At 47.9% G+C, this 17,207-nt stretch overlaps 1 protein-coding gene across 2 annotated transcripts in view; it reads right to left on the bottom strand.

The window, feature by feature from the left end:
• PLOD3 (procollagen-lysine,2-oxoglutarate 5-dioxygenase 3) overlaps positions 1-17,207 on the bottom strand; it is a 796,608-nt gene that overhangs the window by 227,743 nt on the left and 551,658 nt on the right. For both annotated transcript variants that reach the window (XM_069646170.1, XM_069646173.1), the window contains exon 11: positions 13,890-13,994. In XM_069646170.1, the coding sequence (XP_069502271.1) occupies positions 13,890-13,994 (105 nt within the window). The remainder of the gene's footprint in view (positions 1-13,889; positions 13,995-17,207) is intronic.

Below are 17,207 nucleotides of genomic sequence, written 5' to 3'. Positions count from 1 at the left end.
CTTGGACAATCAGGGTGCGGACATCATACATATCCAGTGAATCTGGCCGCTGGGGTTGATGTGGGCATGGCCACCAGGGACTGACTATGTGGTAACTTATATGAAATTGGGAAAGGCTTGAATGGAAAAATAAATTCTGCTTGTGGCTACAGCCCGAAGGGCTTGACAGGTTTGAAGTAAACCTGCGTGAGGAGCCACAGCAAGGACCTGAACGTATTATTTTGCAGATCTGTCCTGTGTTTTATTTTTTCCAAAGTGTCAAAAAGTATGTACAATTGTCATAACTTTGGTGCCTGGCCCTCGGCAAGGACAAATGTCTACTCATTTGCTTATTGGGGCCTGCATCATGGCCGAAGCTCAGGCCCCATGGATTGTGGACACTGGCCATGTCTGCAAGTCATGAGCACTGGCCATTGATCCAAGGACTCCTTTGTTCATCATCATCGACCGCTTTCGTCCTGCCGGAGAAAGTCAAGGCCGCCGACGACCAAGGAGAATCCGCCGGTGGGTTCTCTGCCACCTGAAGACTTCAAAGACACCGACAAAGCTACTGAAGCCAGCAGTGGTCACGTCCCGTTCGGCCACGCCAGACGCCGATGACTCGATGCCCTTGCTGGGCCAAAGTTCTTTACTAACTCTTTGCAGCAACTAACCCTCGTCGTCGAGGTGCAACGCATGCCTCCCCTGTTGCAGGACATTTTTTGATCACTCGTCAACGAGCACCGCAAGGACCGAAGCTGCTGCCTCAACGACAACATTCACCCTTTCTTCATCTCAGAAGTTCGATGACCTGTGGTTCCTGCTTGAAAGGGAGTGCACTCAAGAGGGGCCCGTCGATTCCCCGATGAAGAACTCTACAACACAAGGTACAGTGGGGTTGCAGAACTATAGAAGAAGATAAGACTCTAATAGACAATATCTGGACTGGGCTTGTAGTGCATCTTCATTTACAGGTTGACCAGGTGGGGGAATCCTCATAACTACATAACTGTGCCTGATGGTAGGGGCACAGTATTCTGCCAATTGTCTAACCAACTTGTCTTCCTCCTAAATCTATGGTTGATATCGTTTTGCTGTGTTGATTCGTATGCTACTTGAACTAAGTACAGTTGATACATTTTAATGGAATCAGAGTAATCGTGGTACCACCTAGACCTGTATTTATCCATCATTTTAGAATTGTGGAGCACAAAGTGTTTTATCATGATAGTGTATATATAACATTGAACCTTATTTATATAAAGACTGTTTTAACTAATACAGTGTGTGGACATTCCTTTGTGGGTGCTTGGGGACTACACTGTACTAAAGAACCAGCCCGCATCACCTCGTGAAAAGCTAGGTCTTGATTGCTCGCCCATTGCTGCCACAATCGAGAATATTGGCTGGGGTCCTCTGTGCCTCTCCTCTGCCGTACAGAGAGCAGGAGCACAGACACCCCCCACCAGTGCGGGTTGTTTTACAGACGTTATGTTTAAGTTGCATTATAAAAACCTATGAAATTCATTGAACAAACTTTATTAAAGGGACGTTTTGGTTCCAAGGTAAAATCGAAAAACCAGAGAAATTTGCCAGTTTGGGTAAGCTATAACTCGGAACACTGCCATGCACTGCTAAGGCTAACAGCCAGGACATCAAAGATCACATCACACATTTTTGTGTGAAAGTTTTCCTTAGTGGCTTAGTTTTGTTTATGTAGTACAAGACCACCCTCCTTATATCTAGGGTATGGAAGCTTTTTTCTGATGAACTTGAAGGATGTTGGAAAAAAGAAGGAAGTTCGATAGATTAATATGGAACTTTGAAATTAATTTTGGTGAAAATCTAGGATGCGTCTAAGAACCACCCTGTCTTTATGGATGATTTATGAAAGGTCCTTGTACTGAAAGTGCTTGTAGCTCACATACTCGTCTTATGAAAGTGATAGCTACTAGTAAAACAGTCTTGTAAGTTAAATGCTTTAGATTGGCTTTGTGCATAGGTTCACTATGACTAACTTGCTCCTAGTTGATAGTCCCTGATCCTCCATTCTGTATGGGCTTCAACCCACGCGAGGGACAGGAACGGAACCTCTTTTCCACCAGAAAAAGACATTTCCCCCTTTAAATTTGCTGGCACACGTGGGCGTGACCTCAAGATCACAGGCTCCCTAAACCGTGCCCACAAGCCCCACATGTCAGTCCCCTTTTGAAGTGCCGGCTGTATTAGAGTCCAACAACCTCACTGGTCTTATTATAGGGAGATGAATGGTAGGACGAATGGAGGAAAGGGAACTATGGACTATGAGCATTATGTTAGTCACTCTGGTAAGTAACACTTAATTACTCCTACGTCCCGTCCCCTTTCCTCCATCCTGTATGGGCATTTATAACGGACACAATCGCCTGGGGAGGAGAGCCTGACCTTCTAGGCAAATAGATAAGGTAGCACTGCTTGGCTGAACGCTACATCAGCCTTGGCACCGGTATCCAAGCAGTAGTGCTTACAAAAAGCCAAAGGAGTGGGCTGCTGATGACCTGCCAGGGAACGGGGCGCTGGAACGCATTGCCCTGTGGCGGGTCCTTGCGCTGCACCTTGTATGCCTCCTGCTTATCTGCCGCCATCCATCATGCTATGGATGCCTTGGAGCCCTGCCGCCCAGGTCTAGAGCCTCCAAATGTCACAAACACAGTCCGTCTTGCCGATCCCTTTCGTCCTGTCTAGATAGAATTTCAGTGCCCTCCTGACTTCCAGGCAGTGGAGCGTCTTTTCGGCATCCTCCTAGGGGTCCAGGAAGAATGTGGGGAGCACAATCCCTTCGTTGATATGGAAGGATGATAAAACCTTTGAGAGAAACATGGGGTGCGGGCAGAGCAGAACCTTGTCCTTGTGAAATCTAGTGTATGGTTCTGAGGTGACTAGCGCCTGGATCTCTCTCACTCTGTGGGCAGATGTAAGCCCAACCAGAAGGGCTGTCTTTAGAGTGACCAACCTGATGTCTGCCATGGGTTCAAATTATTTGTGCCCAATAGCGCTTAGGACTACATTAAGGTCCCAAACAGGATGATGGCGCCTGACACGCGGTACAGCCTGGTTAGGCCCGCCAGGTGTCTCCTTACAATGGGATTTGTTGAAGACAGGGTAAGAGAGTCGGAGTTCTTGTATGCACCGATAGCGGCCAGGTACGTTCCGAAGGTATACAACTTGACGCCAGACCTGGCGAGATAGGCCGAGAATGATAAAACCTGGTTGAGGGTGCATGTCAACGGGTTCACCCAGTGTTCCTTAGCCCAAAAGCACAATCTTGTCCATTTACTTTTGTACTGCTTGCGCGTAGCCTGGCTCCTAGCATTTTGGACGATCTCCAGATTCAGGACAGCTGAAGGTGCTGGAGCGTCAGTTGCTCCGGAACAAGGCCGCTAGGCTGAAGTGACATCTGCTGTGGGTCCGAGAAACAGGGCTGCGCTGGCCAGCGAGACACCACGACGAGGACTGAGGTTCTTGGAGCTCCTGATTTTGCTCACTACCTTGTGGACGAGAGGTGTGGGCGGGAATGCATGTGCCCACATCCCGTCCCATCCCAGGGTATCTAGAGTGTCCCTCCGAGAGATTTGCATTCTCTTGCTCCCCAGGGCGCTAACTGCTGGCATGTTCGATTGTGAGCTGTCGCAAACAGGTCTGTTGTTGGGTGACCCCATCTGCTGAACACTTCATGGAGAATTCTCCCGTTCAGCTGCCATTCGTAATTGTCGGCGGCAAGGCGGCTGAGCCTGTCCACTTCCAGATTGGACTCCACCGGAAGGTGGACTGATAAGAGCCACACTCCCTGGCTGATCTCCCATTCCCACACAGTTGCGGGGATCTGGTACTTCGTTTGTTGATATAGAACATGCAGGTCGAATTGTCCCTATGGATGCACACCAACCTGCCCTTGATGGACGGTTGAAAGGACCGGAGTGTCAACTATATAGCCATAGGCTCCAGCCAATTGATGTGATTCTGCGGGTTGGTTGGGGTCCAGAGACCGTGCACAGAGTGCGTTTCCAGGGGGGCTCTCCAGCCGCGGAGTCAGGAATCCGTGGAAATGGTGTACTCGATGGGGGTGGACAGAAGGGTCTGCACACCACAATATTCTCTTCCTGTTGCCACCATCTGAGGTTGTGGTCCAGGTGTTGTGGAATGGCCCAATTCCTGATCCCAGTAATCTGCGAAATGTAGCTGGAGCCTCCTCATGCGGAGCCTGGTGTAACGGATTGCCAGGAAACATGCTGCCAGCACTCCCACAAGGTGTTGATACTATCAGGCTGTGGTGATTGATCTGCTGTGGAAATGGGAGACTGCTGATCAGATCGCCATCACCTTGTCCCCTGTGGGAAAAACCCTCTGCTGCTGTGTGTCCCACAACAGGCCCAGAAAGATCAGCGTCTGAGTAGGGATGAGCTGAGATTTCTGGTAGTTGATCGAAAACCCCAGTTCGAATAGGGTAGAGATGAGTCTGTCCGCTGAGTCGAGAACCTGCTCCGGGGAGGTACCCCTGACTAGCCAGTCGTCGAGGTACGGGTAGACGTGCAACCCCATTGATTGGAAGTGCAGACCCATGACCTGGATCCTGAGGAAGGCCCGGTGAGACTGCACAATGGGAACATGGAGATACGCATCCTTAGGGTACAGGGAACACGTCCAGTCTCCCCCACACAGTGTCTTGGCAATAAGCGCTGGCATCACCATCTTGAACTTCTGCAAGGGTAGGTAAAGATACAGGGAAGATAGATACAACACCACTCACAGGCACCTCTTGTTTCTTCTTCTGGATATCAAAGATGCAGAAGTAAAAGCCCTGCCCCCTACTATGAGGGGGGACCTGCTCTACCGCTTCGCTCTCGACAAGGGAGCGAATCTTCGCTAAGAGTGATGGTGTGCCGATCTGTGGAAGGGGAGGGGCACTCTGAGGAGGAGAGGGAAGAGTTAGCTGGAAGACCCGGGACACTACTGTGAGGACCGAGGTGTCTGCAAACCTCGCCCGCCAAGGCTGACTATGCAGGGCCAGCCTGCCCCCAACTGGGGTGCTGTGGACCTCAAGCAGAACATCATTGTTTCTTCTAGTTAGAGGCTGAGGCAGAGGAGAGGGACTGGAAGAACCCCTTATGAGCGGTTCTGTGGTGCTTTCTCTGGTGCTGACTGGGAGACCTGTCTGGCTTTGCGGTCCTGGAACCAACGGCAGTGCGACTGGGACAGAAAGAAAAGTTTAGTCGCCGTTTTGGTAAGTATGGCCAGAGACTTTGCTGTCTGGGAGCTGCTCTTCTTTTTATCAAGTTCCTCATCAGTTGAGGCATGGAAGAGATCCCCCACCCCCCTCAAATGGAAGATCAAGGATTGTGTTCTGCACATCCTGGTTGAACCTAGTGGCTTTCAACCAGGCAGTGCCTCATGTCTGTTGCCAGACAGATAGCTCTATTAGCCATATCGATGTGGCCCACAGAGGCCTCCATAATATCCTGAGCCACGATTTCTGCCTCCGACCGACCCGCCTTGAATGAGGCTTGCTTGTCCTTGGGGATATCAGGCAGATAGTCTGATCTCCCTCCACAGGAGTGGATTAGCTGCAGCGAGGTTAGAATCTGTGTTGGCATGCCTGAGGTGTAGCTCGGCATTTGAATAGATTTTCTTGCCATATGAATCGAGGGTCTTTTCTTCCTTGGTGAGGAGGGCTGTTGTGGCGGTACTAGACGAGGAAGCCTGTGGTTTTGGCATACATGGATGCAGCAGCGATTACTGATGACAGGGGCTGCGGGTGTGTAGAGAGTAGTATGCTATCCCCCTCAGTTCACCTGAACCTAGCATCGAGCTTCTTGTTGACAGGTTGTGTAGAGTGGGGCTTGAGCCAGCCCTTTTTGGCCAACGCTTCCACATCTTTTTGTAGGAGGGTGCCTGATCAAACCTCAGCCTTGAGGATCAGGACCTCCACCAGAACTCCAGCTTCAGGGAGCTCCTTTTGTGGCTGGGGGATACCCAGGTATTCTGACAAGCCGGCAATCCTATCATGAAAAGGCTTTTGCTGAGGAGGGCGTATTCTTCTCCTCCTCGTCTTTGTCCTGCTGTTCCACTGTCCACTGGGCTGGCACCAACGAGCCTCAAGAGTTCCTCCGAGTTGGGGGTCTGGGACCGCACCAGTGTTGCTGGAGCCTCTGTACTGGGCTGCTGCAGCAGTGGAGCCTGAGGAGGCGGCATGAGGTGCATTTGCGGTCGGCTGCGCCGGGGAGTCATCAGTGACGTAAGTTACAAAAGTTAAGAATCCAAATGGCTGGTTGGCGTGACCCTATACATAAGCTACCTGCTCCATAAGGGATGCCAGGCCATCAGTCCCAGCACCTTCTGTCCATCTTCTTTCACATGGGTTCCTTCTTGCACGTCAGCGGCCATGAAGCTAGAGCTAATTGCCAATTAGAAATAAAAACAATACACTATCTCGGACCTAGTGTGCACCTAGTATTGCAGAGAAGGGCTAAGAGGATACTCTCGAGGTAACTAACTCACAAACCCTGGCTCGATTCCAGACACGTTGGCGCCCTTCCAAAGCTCTCCACTGTCGTTTTAGATTTGTTGTTTCACCCGTCCCGTCACCTCACAGCACAAATCATGTGAACTAATGGTAAAGGCAGTCTGCCCCTGCTTTCTTATCTTTTCTGATCAATTGGGGGTCTAACAGTTTTATGGTTGATGGTATGGGACTGGCCGGTACCAGGGAAAACTGGGGTCTTGGGACGACGGCATCGGGGCGCTATTACTTAGAGCTGTGGACTGGGGAAGGCTTGTGCCCTCCTTCTCGTGGGATAGATTTTCGCAGGGAGCTCTCAGTCCCTTCATGGCCTTGCAGGCCACATTCCTCCTGGGATATGAATACTGGCAACATGAGGCAATGAAAGGTCTATGAATCTCTGGCCTTTCTCACTGGTGCCCATGATGCAACTTTTTCCCCACATGCATACACTTATTTCCACCTTCATGGCCCGTGGATGCTGTCCTAGTTGCAGCGCAAAGTCAGGCCTTGATTTCAATATGGCTGCTACTTTCGAAGATGGCGTTTAACTCCCAGTGTACTCTGTATCCAAGGCATGCACCAACCTCCCCAAACTGTGGGCCCTGTGAACACCCCTCCCCCTGTACCTTCCCTGCACCCCTACAGCACACTTCCAGGCCTCTCCCTCATTCGAAACCACGTGGGGGTCTGGGACAATGGCCCCCCCCCTCCCAACACTGGCAACATTGAAATATGAAAGTATGCATCTTTCATATCTAATGTTGCCATGAAATACCCCTTTTTCAACAGACGGATTACCTCCTGCAGCATTGTCATACAAAACTTTTAAGGTTTGACCTATGTGTTTGCTGGACGCAAGTCTAGTACAGGGCTCATAGTTAAGTCTTTCTTTGGAACAAGGAAGTTCATTGAATAGATCCCCTTGCTTACCTGGTTTGCTGCGACTATCTTGATTGAGACTTTTTGTAGCGGGGTCTTTATTTCCTCTTGAAAAATTGACTTCTCTTGTGCCAACATCTTCTGGTGTTTTGGAGGATGGTTTTCAGGTCTTTCTAGGAACTGCAGCATCCCCCACGAGCCCCCCCACCTTGGATAACACCCAATGGTTGGATGCGATTCCCCTCTTGTGAGTGGGTGAATTGGCAAATATGGTCTCCAACTGGAGATGCATGGGAGGGAACCTGTATCGGGTGTCATTGCTTAGAGGGAGGCGAGCCTCTGGTGGTGGAGGCTGTACTTCTAGTTCTTCTATACCCTCCTTAAAAATTGGGCTGGTAACCGGTCGTCTGACCCTGTGTGTTGCCCCAGGATGAGGATCGGCCTTGGTAATAACCCAGAGATCGTGGGTAACCTTGCCCACGAATGGAGCGTTTGTTGTTCAACTGCCCTTGTTGGGCAAAGGGCCTGTTTATCTGGCGTAAAGACTTTAAAGTTTCTATTGCCAAATAGTATGTTAGGTTCTATTGGCAAATTTAAAATTGTGGCCTGCGTCTCTAGCTTGAAACCCGACTGTCGTAGTCAGGTATGCCTTTCGATCAAGGTGCCTTCGGCTATAATGGACCTGCATTAACAGTGACATCTATATTATTTTTTAGGATGCAGCTGGCAACCTGTTTTCCCTCTGAGGTAGTTTTAATGAGCTAAGATTTTAAGGGCCCAGGTACAGTGTCAATTTGCTGTTGTATTGTATGCCAGACATGGCAGTTATAACTGTCAAGAGGGCGGTGTTATTGGCAATCCTGGTTTGGTATACTGCAGAGGAGGCTACCTTCGTGCCCAGAGTCTTGATCTTTTTACTCTCCTGTCTGGAGGCGCATACATGGAAGCCAGTGGTGTGCCTGCACCTCTGTTCTGGTTGTTGTTACTAAATAAAGAGGGGCAGATGGGGGAAATTAAAATATTTATTCAATGCAGGAGTTGGGGGTTCAACTGCTCTTGGTAAGGTGGGTAAGTAGAGATGGCTGAATGAGTCTCTGAATTGACTGGATAATTGGGATAAACTGTTAGGCAAGATCTGGAGCTGTACCCTTGGGGTGCACTACAACAACGTTGACCTGCTGGCAATAGGAACCCAACCTTATGCGAATTAACATTGTGAGTGGTTAAAATTCCCTCTTTCATTTGGACTCTGGCGGATGGAACTTGTTTCATTTTGATGTTTCTGTATTTCAGTGGCACCTCCTAATCTGTCTACTTCTCCACTGAATAGTCTCTTTTTGCTGACTGCAGGATTTCTCATTAGTATTGTTTACATTTTCTCTTCATACTTTTTCTATTTTCCCTTTATTTTTTATCTTTTATCAATTTTATTATTTATTCCACATATACTTTCACTCCTCTTGACACATTGTGGTTCACCTCGGCAGGCTCACCCGATGACTTCTTACTCCATTCTAAGATGGCCGATCCTTTAGGTGACTGCTTTAGTCCCTTCTCTATCTTCACATTCGCCAACCTTTTTCTTCCACATTGCGCGCCGTTCCCATAGCTGCTAGGACACATTGACCGGCGGCAGCTGTCTTTGCGATTGGTCTCCTATTGTGCAGGTAAGCGCACGTTACCAGGCATTGTCTATCCCATTGAGATTTCTAGTTTAAGTACTTTCTTAAACTCGATCCGGGTTAATTCTCCGTTACACTTTTTCACAGATCATCATCTGCGCATTGAGACTCGTAGTGCACAAGTGCACTGTATTTGTTTTGCCTGAGTTCCTATCCTTACAAACTGCCCACTGAAGAAAGCGCATTGCCAGCACGCTGTGCCTGACAGCTCGCGCACCATAACTGCTAAGCGTATACCACAAGGTATTTTTTTCATCAGCTAACACTTTAGTTGTGGATAGTATTGTATCAATATATGTTGTTTTAGTATTCCTCTCAAGCTCACACTTATATCGTATTCTCTAGAGTGCTTTGCTGACTCTTGATGAACATTGAACAGAAGTTACACAGTGTTTAACGTGAATTAACCCTGAATATATCAGGCTTCCACGCCGTTCGAATATTTTCTCCAGCACTTGCCAGTCCTCTTGTACACTCCACAGGTACTACATTTCTTCTAGTGCCTAGAGTTGAATTTACCTTTCATCATAGTTTGATCTCTACTCACTAGCTCCTCATTTTTGTTGCAGCTGTGTCTTCCTCTTGACTACAGCAAACTATATTTCCCGTGGAGGATCTACACATCGCTTGATTCACCACCAAGGATCTCTATCTGCACCCGATGCCCTCGAACACTTTGCTTACTGGTAATTATACTTTCTTATATCTTGTCCTATATGGCTCCTTTACCTACCTACATTCTTTCTAAACACTTTTGAACGACGACTTCTCTTGCACTGGACTAGAAACGTCTCTCTGAACCTCTTCTCCTCCCCTCACCCTGAATTTAACTGGGAATGAATGTGCCCTTGTGGTACTAGATTAATTACAATTTCTCTGACAATGTAGTCTGTTCTGGCTCACAGATGAGACTGAAATGTACAGCATGAGTTTAATGAATTACCTCAAGTTATAAAAAACGTGTACAAACGTTCTCCCTTTTGTTTTTTTCCTTTTGTATGAAGAATTCAATTTTGGCCATATGAAGAAGAGGAAAGTATCCTCGAAACGCGTCGCCACATGAATTGGATTCCACCATTGTTTCAAATTTATTGTGACCTACTATTGCACTGCTTTGCTTCTTGAATTTGTAAATGTTTCTCCTTTTGAAATATTGTGTATTTGACACTTTAGATATAAACTTTTGCTATAAAAACACACAACTGAACTCTTTGGTTTATATGTTTTTTGTATTAATATGAGAAAACAGTAGTGGACTTAGTCCAAACATCCTAAAGTGTGCAGGGGACGGGAGGGTTCCCTTGTTGAATCCTCATTCCAATTGTCTCAGAAGGTTTCTTTTTGTGGTGTGAAGCCTCTGATAATGTGTCCTGAGGGGTGTGTAGACTTTTTTAAATTTGTGTACCATATGTGGTTAAAGCGTCAGAATACTAGAGGTTTGACATTCTGCCCTTAAGCAGCATCTTTGGGACATGTTTTGGGATAAGTTGCTGCATTTTCGATGTGCTTGAAGAGTGTGTCAAAGATTTATCTTCCAACGTAAACTCTTCGGCACGCAAAAGGAGCGCCTTTTTAGGCCCAGTGTCGGAAACAGTTCTATCCAGTGCCTGTTTTGGAGACTTGTGCGTCGAGGATAGCGGGCGTTGAGATTTTTCCTTCTCCTTCGACACTGTGTGGCCGTGTTTGGACGAAGGTGTGGTTGGCGTTTCGGCTCAGAGCTGTGTGTTTGGTGCGTTTCTGAGAGTGTGTGCATTTGTCGCCGGGTGTCTTCTCCATGACAGGACCGCCAGTCTGCTTATTGGAGACGGGGGGCTAGCACTTGGGGTTCCGTCAAAACCGTGATCGTCCCCTGCGCTACTATGATTGCTGTCACTGCCTTCGTCGGATTCACCGTCACTTCGATTGAGGCATTGGTCTGCATGGCATGGTCAGACCAAAGTTTTGTGCATCGATATTTTAGAACCTTGGGCTTGAAAAGCATGCAACATTTGCAATGCTTTTCATCGTGATACTGTGGAAGACAATGGTGGTACACGTGGTATGTGTCCTTCCAGGGATATTTTTGACCGCAAGCAGTGCAACATTTAAAAAGGAATTTTTTCCATGATAGTAGTGAAAGGCAGCACAAAGATGAACATGAAGGGATGTGAGGAAAATAGGCATTCTTTGAATAAAGAGCATATGTCCTCCCCCCACTCTCCCTACTGTAAAGGGCCAAAGCCCGGCGACGGCCTGAGTAGGCTACAGTCACTGTCCATGTCTCATTGTAGCCCTAGACCATCTCTCACACCCCTCCTAAGCTTAACCTTTCAGCTACCTAACTTGATTGGGTTTGGCTAAACTTCAGCGTCTTTCCTTTTCTCCACAATAGTTTGGCCCCCAAAATGCACCCCAGGGTTGATCACATTCACAATTGTGGTGCCGTCAGGATCGCCGTGCCAGGTGAAGTTATACATATCAATCCCTGAATAACTCTTTAAATGGATAGTGTTTAACAGCTATGCCAAAAGACCCCGTCTTTTAAGGGCAGTTCACTAAGAACAGTCTAAAACAATGGATACAAAAATTACATGCATTTTCTCAATGTGAGGATTCCTCTTGTCCTTTTCTCTGTGCATTGATGTATCCACTTATCTTTGCCATAGAAATATTATGGGCCGAACAGGCTGGTATAGACACTGTGCTGAAACTTGGTATCAAAATAAACTGAGTGTTTCACCAGCACCCAGTTGGTTAAAAGGCAAACTAGCAAAAATACACGATGGTTCCTCTACATGATGTAACAAAGGTGTTTGCTTCTTGAAAAGCAGTAAAGTGCTATTATTTAGCTTTTCCTCCAAATTATTGAAGCAAGCATTCAAAATCCGAATTAGCAAAAATTGGAAAAGTTGCCAAATCTAGGCCCATAAACAGAAATAAAGTGAAGACTAATGAATTAAATGCTTGCGTTCTCTTAAACAAATAGTCAAATCTTGTGGAAATTGATTTTCCCCAAATCCTGTACTCATCTGGCTTTTTTAGTTAACTGGACTCTGGATGCTTCTGAAATCATTGTTGCCTGTTGTCTTGTGAGGCTGCTAACAAAGTCATAACCTCCTACCTTCTTCAGGCTCATCTGAACCTCCCTCTTTTCTTTGCCAATCAACCCCCCACCCCCCATTGGGCATCTTTAATTTAATCTGTGGTTTCAATCTGTTGATACTAAATGAAAGGTCCACAGCCCATTGAAAAATTAAAGATCTGAAAAATGTTTACATAAAAATGCGTCCAACATCTTGTAAACTCCTCCCATGAACAGTGAGGCCCATTTACAACTGGTATCGTCTGTCCTTGGGAGTTGGGCCTAAATATAAGGTGCACAGCCCACTGAAACACAGCCGGTGAAAAATGTTTATATTTCAAAATTAAAATTAAAAAGCTTACACCCATGATAATTGCTTCTGCTTAGTAGACACTGAATGATTAAGCATGTTTTCTTTCACTACAAGATTTACAATTAAATGGATATTAAAATGAGAATGATTAAACTGTCCATATTACAATTTAAAAAGACGTTCTGAAGGAGAATGAAAATTCACTTTTCTTACAGTGAATCCTTTTGAAATAACACATTGGGCCGTATTACGGGCCCGGTGGTAACTCTGCCAGTAAAACCAGCGGTAGCCACCGAACCCGGAAAATTAATTACCGCTGCCCGACTTCCCAGTGCCACCGGACTATTCTGAGTCCGGTGGCCGGGAAGTCAGGCGCCAGTAATTTTGTTAGTGCCCATTTCCATGGAGTCCTAGTGGACTCCATGGGAATGGGGACATGGGAGCACCGTTAACAGTGCCCGTGCTTCCGTGAGAACTCTGCCATCGGGTGCCATCCCGCCGCGCATGTCTGACCCTGGCAGGCAAGACGGCACCCGCACGCTGAGTTGTACTGTACCAGTCCAGAAACAATGGTGCCAATAGGCTTACCGGCCCCGTTGTTTCTTGACCGACACAGATGTAATGAGGCCCATTGTTTTTAAATGAACCACTTAACAATGTTTTGAATCATTGCAATCTTTGTTTCATAATAAAATGAGGATAGCTGGTACCATTTGTGACCTGTGCATTCATTTTTGCACTGAGTACTAAGCCATGTTTTCACAGAGTGATGTGATTGCAATAAAAGGTAGCAATGAACCCTTTTGTATTTCAACCTCTGTGTAGCTTGATTAGAAAAAAACTATGTTTTTACCCTACCAGTGCTTTCCCGGCTTTAAGTCTGACCATCCAATATCACTTACAGTGGACACTTGTTTTACTTAACCAGCGTAAAATGTGAATGAAAAGGTTTAAAAACACTTTGTGTGCATTACCTGTGCTTGCAAGGAAGATATATCAAAACCAATAGGTCTGGGTGCACAGCTGTGAATATGCATCTTATGTGTTTGCTGAAACCTGTCAAAGTCAAATCAGCAGTTTTGCTAACGGGTTCCAGGCATATATAGTTTGCCTTGGATTGTAAACAATTCAACGCCCAGGTATGTTTTTGCAATAAGTGACAAAATTAATTAGCCTATTCCCCACACTGCATTAAAGTAAGTCGCTGTTTTCCTCCCTTTTCTAATTACTTTTGGATCTGATTAAACCTTCCCCCTCCTCACAATTCTCTTGAATCCAAAACAGAAATGTTCAAATACAAAATGTTTCAACACCAGATGTAGTTGACCTTGGCTCGGTTGTCTAAAAAAGCAAGCTTCTGCATAGTAGCACTACCAGCACCAAGTTGAGTTTCCTACTGCAATGCAACAGCTTTATGACAGCAACAGTGCCACTTACCGGTTCTCCCCGATCAGAACCTTCAATATATCACGGTTTATGATGACAACCTCTGCATCTACACTGAAGTAGAAATCGCACGTGGTGTCCTGGCGACAGACGTCCCTGCAAAGGAGAGCAAAGCCTTGTTAGAAAACCTGTGGAACCTAGCAAAAACATTCTTATGCAATACAACAGGCTAGGAAATGTGAACAGTGTGTAGGCTTCGTTCAAATCAAAATACCTTACAGCGAATACAAATATATACAGAACTGGATACAAACTAGCAAGGAAAGCACTCTGGCCTTCAAATTGGATCTGATGGCCCTTGATAAAACCAGAGTTGCTGGAGTCTTGAGGAGACAGTGTTTCGACAAACAGCTAAAAAACTAGGAAATTCAATCTGCTGAAGCCAAAGAAAGGGTGGAAGGATTTTGTGAAACTTTCAGAGGAAGACCAGGATGGACTTACATCTTTTATATATTTGGTTTTGGACACAGACGTAATATATAAAATCAACAGCTGGACCTCCTTGTGGTTCTTGGCATGGTGCCAAATACAATGCTTTTGAGAAGCTGTCAGCTATGAATTTAAGGGAGGTGCCCAGCCTTTCCTATGTAAAACCTGACTGTTCAGACACAGGGCCTCATCACGAGTTGGGCGGCTAATAGCCCTACCGCCAAACCCCCCAGCGCTATTAGCGCCGGATCACGGGTTTGGCGGAAGGGTTATTGCCCATTCCCCATTGGGCCCAATGGGGAAAATTTGCGCTATTACCGCCGGCGGATTTCCCGCCGGTGGTAATCGCGCAAAAAAAAAAATCGGCAAATTTGCCGCAGATTTCCCCCCAGCTTAGAGCTGGGGGGAAATCCGCCAAAGCCATGATCTGGCGGACCCTTAAATGCGGTGGTAATAGCACTACCCCCGCATTTAAGGGTTACCGCCAGACTCGTGATGAGGCCCACAGTGTTTTAAAACGGTAACCTTAATTTGCACTTCACTTCAAACTGTAAAATAGAAATACTATCGATTCTTAAAAAAAAACAAAAAATATATATATCAGCTTTTTTTGATTAAGGACAAACCTCCCACTAGCACCTTAATGTCAGGAAGATTTAATTACTTTCACAGGAATTATAAGTTACTCACCGTAGTGACTAACATACTCTTAGTCCATATTCCCCTTTCCTCCATACTGCATGGGCGTCCCTCGCGAGGGACGGGAGACGGAACTTTTTTCACCAGAAAAATCTACTTCCCTCTAAATTTAGAGGCACGCAGAGGCGTGGCCCTGGGAGCATGCGCGCCCTGACTCCACCCTCCGGCGCCACACCTCAGTCCCCAAGACGCTTCCACAATAGAATTACCATTGCCTAATGACACCAGATTATTAGGGGGAGGATGATGGGATGTATGGAGGAAAGGGGACTATGGACTAAGAGTACGTTAGTCACTACAGCGAGTAATTTATAATTACTCTTACGTCCCGTCCCCTTTCCTCCATACTGCATGGGCGAATACAACTGACTGTAGCCCCAGGGTGGAGAGGAGACCCTCCTTAAGCAAACAGGTTCCGGAGAACCGCCTGTCCGAAAGCCGCATCTGATCTGGAGCCGTCATCCAAACAGTAATGCTTGCAGAAAGCCAAGGGAGAGGCCCACGTGGCCGCCCTGCTAATGACCTGCCAGGGGACATGGCGCTGAAAGGGGATGGCTGTTTCCTTGGCCCTGACCGCGTGTGCATGCATGTTCGCCGGAATGGGTCTATGCTGGCCCTCGTATGCTTCCTTGATGGCAGAGACCGTCCAGCGGGAGATGGAGGCTTTGGAGGCCTGATAGCCCGGTATGGTGCCTCCAAAGGTGATAAATAGGGCATCTGACTTGCGAAAGCCCTTGGTCCTGTCCAGGTAGAATTTCAGGGCACGCCCGACAGCCACGCAGTGCAGAATTCTCTGAGGCTCGTCCTTCGGGTCAGCAAAGAATGTAGAAAGGACAATCTCCTCTAAGTGAAAGGCTGATGGCACCTTAGGTAAAAATGCCGGATGGGTCCGCAGGACCACCTTGTCCTTGTGAAAGGTGGTGCACGGCTCTGAGGCGACTAGGGCCTGTATCTCGCTGACCCTGCGCGCCGATGTGAGGCCGACTAACAGGGCCGTCTTGATGGTGACCTGCCTGAGATCTGCCGTAACCATATGCTCAAAAGACTTGTGCGCGAGGGCACCCAAAACCAGATTCAAATCCCACACAGGGTGTGGCTTCCTGATGGGCGGGTAGAGCCTAGCGAGCCCGACCAAATGCCTCCCGACGATCGGGTTGGAGGAGGAGAAGACCCCTTCCTCCAAGTTCCTACAGGCCCCAATGGCTGAGAGGTGTGTGCGGCAGGTGTCCACCTGCACGCCGGTGCTGGGGAGGTGCGCTGAGAATGACAGCACGTCGTCCAATGAGCAAGCCAGCGGGTCGATGTCCGGAGTGAGCCCAGTGGGAGAACCTGGTCCATTTACTCTTATACTGAGCCCTGGCAGCCCTGCTCCAAGTCCCCTGTAAGATTTCCAGGTTGGCTTGGGGTAGGTTGAGGTGGCTGAGCGTCACCTGCTCAGGAACCACGCTGTGAGGGCCAGCTTCTGGGGGGCGGGTTGGACGGCCCTGCCCCCCTGCTGTGTCAGAAGGTGTGCTGGGCCTGTCGGCAGGTGTATTGGCGGGACCGCCGAAAGGCTGAGCAGCTCCGAGAACCATGGCTGTGCTGGCCACCACGGAGCTATCAGAATGAGGTTGAGCTGGCGGGACTCTTTGAACTTGCAAAGTACTCTGTGAATCAGTGGAGTGGGCGGGAAGGCGTATGCTGACATGCCGTTACATTGGATCCATAAGGCGTTGCCCTGCGAGCCTAGGCCCTGCCCCTGCTAGGAGGCGAACTGGGGGCACTTCTTGTTGTGCCTGATGGCAAAGAGATCCACCTGGGGGGAAGCCCCAACAGTGGAAGATCTCCCGTGCAACGAGGTCGTTCAGCTGCCACTTGTAGTGGTCTGCTCCCAACCTGCTGAGCCTGTCCACTTCCAGGTTGAAGGTAGATGTCGTTCTCCAAGGCCCATTCCCACATGCTGATCGCCAGTCTGCACAGTGAAGGGACTTGTTCCCCCCCCCCCCCCCCTGCTTGTTGATGTAGTACATACTGGTCGAGTTGTCTTTCTGGATGAGGACCACGCTTCCCTTGATACGTGGGAGGAAGGCTCTGAGCACTAACCAGACGGCGTTCAGTTCCAGCCAATTGATGTGGTATCCTTGTTCTTGCTAGGTCCACGTGCCATGGAGCGATAGGTCCTCTAGGGTGGACCCCTCAACA

Source organism: Ambystoma mexicanum, chromosome 1p, assembly GCF_040938575.1.
Source record: "Ambystoma mexicanum isolate Mex_15411 chromosome 1p, UKY_AmexF1_1, whole genome shotgun sequence".
Taxonomy (NCBI): Eukaryota; Metazoa; Chordata; class Amphibia; order Caudata; family Ambystomatidae; genus Ambystoma; species Ambystoma mexicanum.
This window is presented reverse-complemented; position numbering and strand designations above follow the sequence as displayed.